The following is an 11,453-nucleotide window of genomic DNA, read 5'->3' as shown; positions in this document are numbered from 1 at the left end:
GACACAAATACTGTAAAACCTTGTTGATCTCAAATGTATAAAATGGCTCCATAAACGTTGGGAAAAGCTGAAAAAATAACAAACAGCCTATGTCAAAGAAATACAAAATTGTATTAAGACCAACAGGAACCATGGAAAAGCCTATGTTAGTTAAATACCTTTTAACTGTCAAAATGAACAATGAAACCATAGCTTTAATAGATAACTAAAACTTTTAATTTCAATAATATAAAAAGCACATTCTAGATCACCTGAATAACTAGTTTGTAATTAAACACAATTATTTCAGTGCCTAGAGTTGCAGTGTGTTGCTTGCGCTGGCATCAAGAAGAAACTGACAACCTAAAACAATAGTAATTAAGTATTGTTCAAACCAGTCCATAAACATTCTCAGAGGTCCTTAGGTTCTCAGACTGGAGAAACATTGCTCTCAACTTTTACAAGTACAGTTGACCCTTGAAGAACATGAGTCCACACTGTGTGGGGTCACTGATACAGATTTTTTTCAGTAGTAAGTACTACAGGGGCTGGTGCACTGGGGAAAAAAAAAAAATAGTACTACAATACTGTGTGACCCAGGGTTGGTCGAGTCCATGGATGAGGAACTGCAGATACAGAGAATCTGCACGTAGGAACAGTGTATAGTGAGGGTCCACTGTAAGTTATTTTCAACTGCGAGGGAGGGCAAATGTTCCTAACCCTGTGTTCAAGAGTCAGCTGTATGCTTGTCTACAAATGAAATTCATAACCCTTTGAAAGGTTTAACTTCTATAACATATCTAACCTGAATTATTATCCCTTCCCCCCCAAAAAAGCTCAGGACCTCTTTATAAAAAAGTATCAAATTTATTTCAATATCTAGTTTCATTTTTAAATTAAAGCTATTGGACAATTTTTTGCAAATTAAAATTCGTTATTAGAGGTGAGGAAAACATTAATAAGCTATTACTGAAAACAAAATTATCAACCATGCATTTAAAAAAGCCATGTTAAAGAGTAAAAAGTTCCAATTATACTATTTAACTGAAGGAAATATCCTTTACCTCTTTATTTCTAATTATAACATTCTCATTTTGACACAATTTACACTTTTTTCACCCAATTAATACAATGCAAACAAAATTTTTCCAAATATTAAGAGGATATTGTTTACCATTTATGACATATAACATAACTGTAACTCTTTAAAAGCTCCTTAAAAGAAAGTTGAAATTTTAATTTTCACTGTGAACCTGTCCGATCAAAAAGTAAAGGACATCACCACCACCTGAATTAAAACAAAGAATGGAATAAAAAACAAAAGTGGTATCTATATAATCAGCAAATTATCTGATAAGACATGTTAACTACTTCACATTTCTACTTAGCACAAGTGAGAATAAACTGGTTCCAAGGTTTGGCATTTTTACTCTTAAGCTTTAAATCATAGTGTTACTCTACTCAAGTCATCTCTAAGAAAATGGCAGTGTTCATAAGTACAAAAATGATTATATCCAGTAGGTGGTATTCTACATAGTCAAGACAATTCTTTATAAAATTAGATTTTTAAAAATGCAGACTATCTGGTAATTACCAGTATCTCAAAAGCTAAAATAAGAAAAATACAGAAAATAAAGAAGTACTCATTGAATAATATTATTTTGCTTTGAGGAAACCAGAAATGATTCTATTCCAAGAAATAAGTAATGATAAAGAGATGTAATTAATACACCATATATCTTTTAAGCCAAACCACGCTTTTCTGCTCAGAACAACTCTTGATTTTTACATTCTTAATCTTTGTCCAGAACAGAACCACATTTTAAGCCATTTTTGAATACAGTTCATAATCTAAAGCCACTTTTCTTCACAGGATGTTTTCATTTTAGTATTCACACATAAGCTGCAAAAAGGCAAATGAGAGTCAGTTATAAGAATCTGTAGCATAATAAATCCCGATTTACAGTAACTGTCAACAGAGTTCTATACCGAAGCCGAAAAGTTGCTACAGTACAGGTGAGAACTGACATGATTCTTCCACAGACTCAGACTTCATTTAGTAATACTGTCATAAGATCCAAAAAGAAACCTTAATAGGTCCTTTCAAAGATGCATAATTTTCCAAACAATTTTCCTCTGGACGCACAGCCTGTTCATTCCTTCAATCCTTTTTTAGTCGTTTAGCTTTTGCAATATTTTCTTGACGTTTTTGTTTCTTCTTTTGCTCCTTTTCCCTGGCCTCAATCATCTTGGCCAATTTCCAAGATAGCACAGCACTTGCTAGAAACAATGGAGTCAGAGCCAAAATAACTGTTGTAAGGAAGCCATATGGGTCCTTTGCAGCCCATTCCACAACATACTCAGCCCAAGCCTTTAAATCAAACATCTTCGTGGAGGCCTTAGAAAAGGGGTGGGAAGGGGGGGAAAGACAAGAGAAAAGATTATGTGGTTAATCAAATTTTGAAAAGGTTACACCAAACAGTTAAATCAGAGTTCTATTATCACTCAACAGTTTTTCTGTTTGGTTTTAAAAAGTGTTAATTAGTACTATTTTAATAAGGACTAATATTTCCAATAAGAAAAAATAATTCACTTAAGACAACAAGAAGAGTGATACTTAAAAGATGTGAAGATACAGAAGAGGAAAAAAAAAAAAAGTATGTGGAATCTGTTGTAAGGACTATGCATTCTCACATGCCTCCTACACTCAAGACAAACTTTAGCAGCAGAGTTTTATAAGAATCTTGAGTTTTATGTGCTTATTCCAGGGAACAGCTGAATCCCATATGTCATTTTCTCACACAGCCTTATTAAGTTCTAATTAACAAAAGTGGTGGTTCAATCAGTATAGAATCTGCCTGCAATGCAGGAGACATGGGTTTGATCCCTGGGTCAGGAAGATCCCCCGGAGAAGGAAATGGCAACCCACTCCAGTATTCATGCCTGGAGAATCCCATGGACAGAGGAGCCTGGTGGGCTACAGTCCATGAGGTTGCAAAAGTGAAACACAAATTAACGACTAAACCTCCACAACAAAAGTACAATCATCAAATTTGGTGTCTGAAAGTCAAGAGTATGGGAAATGCCTGGAGAAAGGGACATAATGGATGGCTGTTTCTGAAATGAAACAAGAAGGTAAGGGAACCATGATATTATCCATTCATATGCAGAGAGAGAAAAGCAAAAGATGACATGCCAATTTTATGTCATTCTTTGCTTTCAGCTTTGAAGACATAATATAGTAAATGAGAACAAACTTAACAGATGAGAAAATTAACCGTTACAGGTCCCATGCCTATTGTTCCATTGAGTTAGTAAAGAAGGGCCATCTTGCAAATCAGGATGTTGTGGATTTGAGTGATATTTTCTATTTTGCCCCCAGAGACTTTTCACCCTTTCATGTTTGTGTCAATCTCCATTCAAAGTGGAGAATTAGAATAGCTGGGATTTAAAAAGTCATGTACCTTATGCTTGAGTAGTGGTCTCTAATTTTGTTCTGGGATTATCAGCCAGTCACAATTTCAGATGACCTTTGGTTGGCTGTCTTCTTCTTTAACTCTACCAATACACTTCTGAGAGAAGGCTTAAATTCTATATACTGGTTGGGTTGAAAAGAATAGACAAAAGAAAAACCGTGAAGTCACAACCTTAAGGAATACATCATAATACAATTTTAAATGTTAAAACTGTAAATTATATGCAACCTATAAATAACATGTAAAGTTGCCTGGCATATTAAATACATTATCTAATTCTTTATAATCTTAAGACATAATTACGCAACTAAAATGCCCTGGAAGAAGCTCCTAATTATTGGGGATCAAATATTTTACTCAGTTACTTATTTCAACAATAAATTTAGAAAGCTCACTCACATAAAAAGCTAACTGACCTGCTGCAGCATATCCATTCCTAGTTCTTGAAGTTTTTATATTTTTAGAGGGTTAGGTTTGTTTCATTTTGAGTCAGTAAGGGAGGGCCTTACTAATTTCAAAATCGAACACCGCTTTACTCTTTAAAAGGTTTTTTAATCTCATTATATAATTTGTGTCCTTTACAGAAAAATCAGAGATAAGCAAAACAAAATATGTCACCTACAATTCCATTACCTAAACAAAACTACCATGATTGGATTTAATTATATCCTATCACAATTTCTTCATATTTTTACCTGAAGACACAAAGTTCCTTTGCCGTTAAAGTTCCTTGCCTTCCCCCACCCTCAATTCGTACGCCCCACCCACACAGTGAAGACTAGAGTCTACAGATCCCCATCTGTTTTTTCAGCTTCTCCAGCCCAGTAATGAATTAACTAATGCAAGATTCAGAGACCTGCAAAAGAACTTTGCAATAAAGAGGAAGGGGGAAGTGAAGGACCTAGTTATGGCCGAGTTTTGGACATTAATACAGAAAAAGGAGTTACCATCCACAGGATACACACCTCCCGTGCACCTCAATTTCGGACCCCAGGTGCAAGCGCTCTCCACACTTTAAGGAATATATATTATTCTTTTTCCTTCCGAAAAGGATCCACCAGGCATGATCTTCGGATCAGACCCGCACGGCGCCTGAAGCTGAGGGCACTTCACAGCCACCCGCACTTCGCTTTCCTTGTGTTTTCCCCTCGCTCACCCTACCCCGTGGCCCGCCTCTGGGGCCACGCTTCCCCGACCCTCCGCCTCGGCGCGCGCGCGCCCGGCAGGGCTCGAACAGCCGGCGGTCCCCGGGAATCAGGGGTCGTCCCCGCCACACCCTGGGCCGCCGGCGCCGTAGCCACCTCCGCTGAGCACCGGGGCAGAAGCGCGGCAACGACCCCCAACCGCCTCCCCTTCACCTCGCTGGGGACGATGGGTTCGGACCCCAACTCACGACTCACCTCCAGGCCGGAAGCAGGAAGGCGGAAGCCGCGACTCTCCCAACCCGCCCACAGGCCGGCCCTCGCCAGCATCCGGCCTGAGGAAGTCGCGGGGCCAGTTTCCGGCTGCGCCATTGCTGTGTGGGTCCCGGGAAAGGGGGGAGGGTGGGGCGGCGCCTGGGTTTCCGGGGAGAGGCAGGTGAGGCCGCTCGAGGTGAGCGGCGGCGCCCGGCTGGTGTCTGGCCCGAAGCCCGAGTCCCGCGCCTCCTGACTGAGGCGCGGGTGGGCTCCGGTCTCTGGGAGCCGGTCTGGAAGCGCTGAGGACCCCCTACCTTTGCCCCGGTGGTCATCAGAACAGCCGCTCCCCTGCAGGAGCTTGGCCAAGGGTGGAGGGCCCCGGTGGGTGAGATCCGTGACCCCCGGAAACTCCGACCGAGGAACGGCGGCCAAGAAAGGAGTTGGTCCCCCAAAACCGCCCAGAGCCAAGGTGAAGGTCACACCCAGCGACTCCTGAAGGATTCTAGCGAGTTCCTCTGGTTCACATCCACTCTTTGACCCTCTCCTCTTCTGGTTGGACAATAGTTAAAGCCTCGCGTCGAGGAGACCAAGCTCAGCAGGACCGTGGTGGGTCCACTGACCGTTGTTTCTAAGGGAAAATGCAGCCATGCTGTGTGAAGAAGCGTTTTTGTTGTTTCAACTAAGAACCTCTTTTCACAAAAGAATGATCGATATTTGCCCAAAGTAAACTTGATAAATAATTAAACTGTGTGGGCATAGAGTTCCCATAGAGGTACTTGTTCTTTCAGTGCACAAATAAAGAGATTCAAAAGTCAACAAGCAGAAAGAGTGAGTTCTCATTGTCTTCTAATCTACAGGAACTGAGAGATTAACTTGGGTTTGGTTGGTGATCAAGTTTTGTGATCTCTTGCACTGAACTGCTCTGTTTGACTACCTCTTCAAATGTTGCAAGACCTCTTCACTGGTGTGTGCCAAATAAAGCAGGTTTTTATTCTTGAAAGACTATAGAATGTTCTCTTTGAGGAGCAAGCTGTGACATGTATAACTAGTTTAGGGATAACAACAGTAACCATTATTTACCAGGGAACAGACTTTTGGCAAATAATCTAATGATCTAAAATACTGTTTGTTGGGCATATGTTAATGTTTGTATGTTGTATTAGTAGCAGTTGTTTTCTTACTCATTCTTGTTTGAAAATTTGGATGATGGTTTCAAAGCTTGTGCTGCTTGGACCTAGCCTGTACCTGTAGTAGCCAGAAAAAGCAGACTCAGTCATTGGATTGTGTGTACAGAAAACTTGACTTGCTGGCAGAAAGACTTTGTGGGGTTTTTGTTGTTTTTTTTTCAACTTGCCCAAATAGTAATTCCAGGAGAGGGTCAGAATTTATTTTAACGTCCTTCACTCCAGAGACCAGTATGTGTATGTGTTATTTTAATCATGGTTAGACAGTTTTCCTGATGACTGCCTCCCCAGTAATTCGCTCTGCTGTGTCCCTTGTGAAATGCATGGGAGTGGATGGAAAGGCACATAAGAAGGAAGCGTCTGTAGCTCTTTGGCGCTAGTGTAAATCAGGCTTTCACTGTCTAATATTACTGGTCTCCTTTCCAGTTCCAGGAATGGCTACAAGCCCAGGAATAGCATAGAAGTTGCCACAGCTAAGCTCCCTACTGCTACCTGAGTTTCCTTAATGAAAGGTGGTGTCAAGATTGGTTCAGACAGTGCAGGCTACTTTCTAGAGTCAGGAGTTTCAGCTTGTGAGTTGTGATTCACAGGCCTTGTCTCTGGTGATTTGATACTCTGAAAAGTTTCCTCTTTTGTATGTGGAAAGCTGTTAGATTATCCCTGGGGTTCTTTCAGCTTGAAAATTCTATTGATTAAACTGGATTTGGCCATTTTTCTTACTTCAGCTTCATAAGCAGCAGCAGAATAAGGAATTTAATGGAAACATCATGGCCAGTTTTCATAAGGGCTTGTTCTTTATTTGAAAGATTCTTAATTGAGTGTTCTCTCTCGGATGTCTTTCAGAATTTACTTAGAATAATATGGAAATAAAGTCTGCTTGTATTTTATTTAAGAAGTAAAATCTTAACCATTCATGTAGCTTTAACTGAAATAACTAAAGCTTACACTTTAATTAATGAGGGTTGTCTTTGAATAAGAATAATTACTTTGTAGCATATCACATCATATCCATACCAGTTACTCTGTTGCAATTATAGTTTGAAAATGGAGCCTTCCAAATTTTTAAGTTTTTTACTCTTAATAATTATTAAGTAAGAACTCATCTTTCATTAGTTCTGTTTAAAAGTCTTTCTCTCTTAGGTGGTACATTTCACCCTGACTCATGTCAAAATTGTGAATGACAAACCTCCATAAGAGTCTATTATAATAATCTAGACTTAACTAAAGATTTTAAGAGTTTTCTTACCTGCTTAACAATTTGTGTTTTGTTTTTGGTAGAATTGGTTTCTTCCCTAAGTTTTATTTTATGAGTTTTTTCCTACCATTAAAACACAATGCAGATAGATTTCTTATTAGGCACATTTATGTAAAAATAATAGGTACATGTATGTAACTAGAAAGGTCATAGGTTTTAGTGATATTTGGAAGATTATACTGCAGAATTGTAATGTTTAAAGGCTATTTATTGACTGCTGTGTTCCAGGTACTAGGCTAGATGCTTTGCATCTCTTATCACTATTGCTGAGACTAAACTCTGCAGGATGGTATTATACCTGTTTTACAGATACGGGACCAGAGATTTAAAAAGTAGAGCAGAGTTCTAAACAGATCTGGCCCAAAAAAGCCCTGCTCTTGTTTAATTCCAGAGATTAGACAAAATGCTGATCTCATAAAATGAAAGTAAATTTTTTATTCTATAATTGTTGATTTAACTAATAATCACAAGAAAATCTTGCCATACTTCAAATTGCCCATTGCCCAGGTGGTGGCAGCATGTCTCAAAGAGCTCGTGTGGTGTAGGTTTTCTCCAGCCTTGCCAGTGGATTGCTTCTTCATCCCACATACATCCATGACCTGTCTGTTAAGCTCTACTTCTCTCTTGGGCACTTTCACTGCTATTAGACCAACCCATCAGTGATTCACTCCATCTTCCATCCTCCCTTCTGCCTCATCTTCTGAATGGGTCATACTCTGCCAGTTTGCTTTCAACCTATCCCAAGGACAGAGGAGCCTGGCCAGCTGCAGTCCATGGGGTCGCAAAGACACGACTGAGTGACTAACACTTACTTGCTTATTTTCCCTACAAAGAAAGCATCACCAAAGTATTATTTTTTGGAAATTTCAGTAACACAAAGACTTTTTTTTTTCCTTCAAATATTGTTAGTTTTCACCCTTTTTTGTTAAATGTAATTTGGCAAAAGCACATCATAAACTAAATAAATGGCTGATATTAATATGAAATACCTGTTTAAATTAGAAGACATGTGTCTTAAATGTAATGGGATATACCAGTTAAGAAGGTAATAAAAAGCTTTTAAAAGATAGAATTTGTCTTCAAAATAAGAACAAGAAGATTCAGTAGGGAACAGTGAAAGGTCATATAATTTAGAAGGATGTGTGTGTGTGTGTGTGTGTGTGTGTGTGTGTGTGTGTGTAAGAATAACTAGCTAAACTTAACCTTAGCCAAAAATTTCTTGGAACATTGTCCTTGCAGGGCTACTTCCTAGAGATTTCAAATCAGATGGTACCTCACAGAAGCCTTCTCTACCCCTATTTTATTTTTCTCCCAACACTTCAGTCTGACATCTTGTTTACTGGTTTATTGTTTATCTTTTCCCTGCTATCATATAAGCTAGATGAGATCAGTTACCACAGTACCTAAAATATTGTTTTGAATAATTGATTCCAAGATACAACATTACCACTTACAAATAAAGCTGTTAGTGTTTGAATGAATCATGAAACAATCTAAATCCTGGGAATCTGTGAAGCTGATGTTAAAGTATCAAACTGTTATTGTATATTTTGAAAGAAATAAGGGATGCCCCAGTTAGAATAGGCCCCAGAAAAGATTAGTTAATAAGGTGTTTCGGAAAGATAAAAATAATTGTGGTTATCTTGTTAATGAAAGACTAGTTGCTTAAGGATTTCCAAGTATGTAAAAAGTATGTTGAAGGAACCTAGTGATTCATCATCTTCATTGATAAGATAAAAGGAATTAGTCCTAGACTGTAGGTGCTAAGATTTAAGATAACAACAAGCTAGACCAGAGATCTAAATAGAGATCTTTGAAAATGAGGTAAGAGTATATATTATGCAGGCTAGATGCCCTCTCTAGATATTTCCCAGCTTTATGATTCCCAATGCAGATTGCAAGAGAAAGATAGCAGATGCTTATCTCATTGATTATTCCTTGCTGTCTATGGCCTTATCTGCACATTTAAAAAACTTTTCAGTGTGTTTGAGTGATATGTATTGATACTTTGGGTAGTTTATAGAAGTTTTTTCACGTGATTGAACATTGGGTGTTCTACCTTTTTAACCCTGCAACTGTTTACATTTCTATATCTCCAGAATGTATGCTACATGCACATGCAGCAAACTAATTCCCTGTAATTAGAGGGCACCTTTTTGGAAAGGTTAAATTTTCATTAAATTCTTCTGAAGCCTGAGTTGCAGTCCTATTAAAGTTGTGGGAGACACTAAGCTTTCCTGCTGAATCTATAAGTTCAGATATTCGGCTTATCCCTAAATGATGTAATAATATTAGCCATATCAGGTCACCTTTAGTTTCTGTGCTAGGGTCTCCTAGCCATTAAATAGAAGTTGTTGTCCAGTTGAGAAAACTAACCCATGTATAAGAGTCCTTCAGTGTAAAGACAATGTGTATTGCAAAAGCAGCCCCTAGCAGCATCACCTTCACTGAGTAGCAACTTAATTTTATACATTCCACCTTCAACTAAGCAAACTACTTTGAAGTAACCATATCAAATATAACCATATTTGCTGTATGATATTGTCAGGTATGTTGGCCTCTGTGTCATACAGGGCCCTTTATGTATAAAGTCCCATTTAAGATATTTTAGAACGTGATTCTTAAAAAAAGTTTTGGAAGCCACTTTTTCATTGGAAGAGTATTTCCTCTCTTCAATTTGTCAGGAAGCTCAGGAGCCAAATTTGATATTCATGTTTAATATCCATCCTGACTTGCATGCTTGCATTTCTTTTTGAATGTATTTTTCTTAGAACAGATATTCTGTACCTGTCATTATTGTATATGTTCATGGAGTAAGATACCCGGTGAAATAGGCACAAGTATAATATGCCTCTAGATCAAGTGTTTGAAACCTAGAACATAGCATAGATGTTTGATATGTAACAGTAGTTATTTGGTAGTAAAACTCTTCCACTGCTTCCAATTTTTATGTTTATTTTAAAATCTTGTGCTATAATATATCATTCAGAACTAGGGGACATAGGAAATCATTGTTTAGAATTGCATCCCAAAGTCTAGTTCTAAAAGCTAGCTTGTGCCTTTAATAGCCCTCAGAGTATAATGTATATATTTGGAATCTAGTTTTAAAAGTGAACAAAAATTTACTGGTGCCAGGTTATAAATATAGTTCCCTAAACCATCACTTAGAGACATATCCTAGCCCCAAATTCATAAATTGCTTTTGCTGAGTTCACGGCTTACGTTTTTAAGCTTTAAGTCAGGAAGTGAAACAGTCTGAAATCCAAAAACTCCTTTGTGATTCATATATGTCCTCTTGAAGTGTAATAAATAATTGAGGTGTATATGATGAGTTTCTGGAGGCTTTGAATTTAGAGTTCTTAATTTTTAGAATTGACCTTGATCAGCTGATTTTCTGTCCTCTGTAATAAGGAAGTTGGACCAATGTCCTCTTGAGAGTCTTTTCATCTCTAGGTTTCAATATTCTGTTGTAGGCTTTACTGCAATTGTAGACTATATTATTAACGAATATAGATGTAGTCCCCACCAGGGACTTCCCTGGTGGCTCAGAGGGTAAAAGCATCTGCCTACAATGCGGGAGACCTGGGTTCAATCCCTGGGTTGGGAAGATCTCCTGGAGAAGGAAATGGCAACCCATTCCAGTATTCTTGCCTGGAAAATTCCATGGACGGAGGAGCCTGGCAGGCTACAGTCCATGGGGTCGCAAAGAGTCGGATACGACTGAGCCACTTCACTTCATAGATGTAGAAGAATCTGATTTAATCTCCTTCTAGGTACATAATTGATCATGTTGTGTGGACCAAAGAGATCATTTAATATTTCTGTGCCTAGTTTCCATGTCCATAATGTGGAAGTAATAATACCTGTTTTTTTGCAATACTAACTAGTTAAGAAACATGTAACCTTTTTATACAAGGTTGAATTCTATAGAATTCATTTGTAAGTTGATTCTTGAGAGCTTACACAGATTCCCAGGGAACAGTGGTTTAGTTCTTCATGTAGCCTCTATATAGCTATTTGACACACAGCATAGGTTGAAAAAAGTACCTCTGCATAAAAAAGGTAATTCTCAATACTAGTAACAAAATAATAAAAATTAAACAAATCTTTGTTTCCTTGTACCACAGTAAGATTTTATAAAGAATGATAATGATTGTAAATA

At 38.1% G+C, this 11,453-nt stretch overlaps 1 protein-coding gene across 4 annotated transcripts; it reads right to left on the bottom strand.

Moving 5' to 3' along the window:
• Positions 1-836: 836 nt before the first annotated feature.
• Positions 837-5,012, bottom strand: SMIM15 (small integral membrane protein 15). Of its 4 annotated transcripts, none has more exons than XM_055554475.1 (3): positions 4,856-5,012; positions 3,444-3,577; positions 837-2,377 (listed from the first exon to the last, which is right to left on the bottom strand). In XM_055554475.1, the coding sequence occupies exon 3, from the start codon at positions 2,363-2,365 to the stop codon at positions 2,141-2,143; it is 225 nt and encodes a 74-aa protein (XP_055410450.1). In that variant the 5' UTR covers positions 2,366-2,377; positions 3,444-3,577; positions 4,856-5,012; the 3' UTR covers positions 837-2,140. The 4 variants fall into 4 exon arrangements, with proteins under 4 accessions (XP_055410450.1, XP_055410451.1, XP_055410452.1 ...); XM_055554476.1 differs by lacking the exon at positions 4,856-5,012 and adding an exon at positions 4,421-4,757; XM_055554477.1 differs by lacking the exon at positions 4,856-5,012 and adding an exon at positions 4,151-4,261.
• Between the last annotated feature and the right edge of the window lie 6,441 nt (positions 5,013-11,453).

The sequence above is a fragment of the Bubalus kerabau genome, chromosome 18 (assembly GCF_029407905.1).
Source record: "Bubalus kerabau isolate K-KA32 ecotype Philippines breed swamp buffalo chromosome 18, PCC_UOA_SB_1v2, whole genome shotgun sequence".
Taxonomy (NCBI): Eukaryota; Metazoa; Chordata; class Mammalia; order Artiodactyla; family Bovidae; genus Bubalus; species Bubalus kerabau.
Note: the sequence above shows the minus strand (reverse complement) of the source record. Positions and strands in the feature narration are given on the sequence as shown.

Coding starts and splice junctions, on each gene's coding strand:
- SMIM15 (XM_055554475.1), bottom strand. CDS start 2,365: ATGTTTGATTTAAAGGCTTGGGCTGAGTATGTTGTGGAATGGGCTGCA.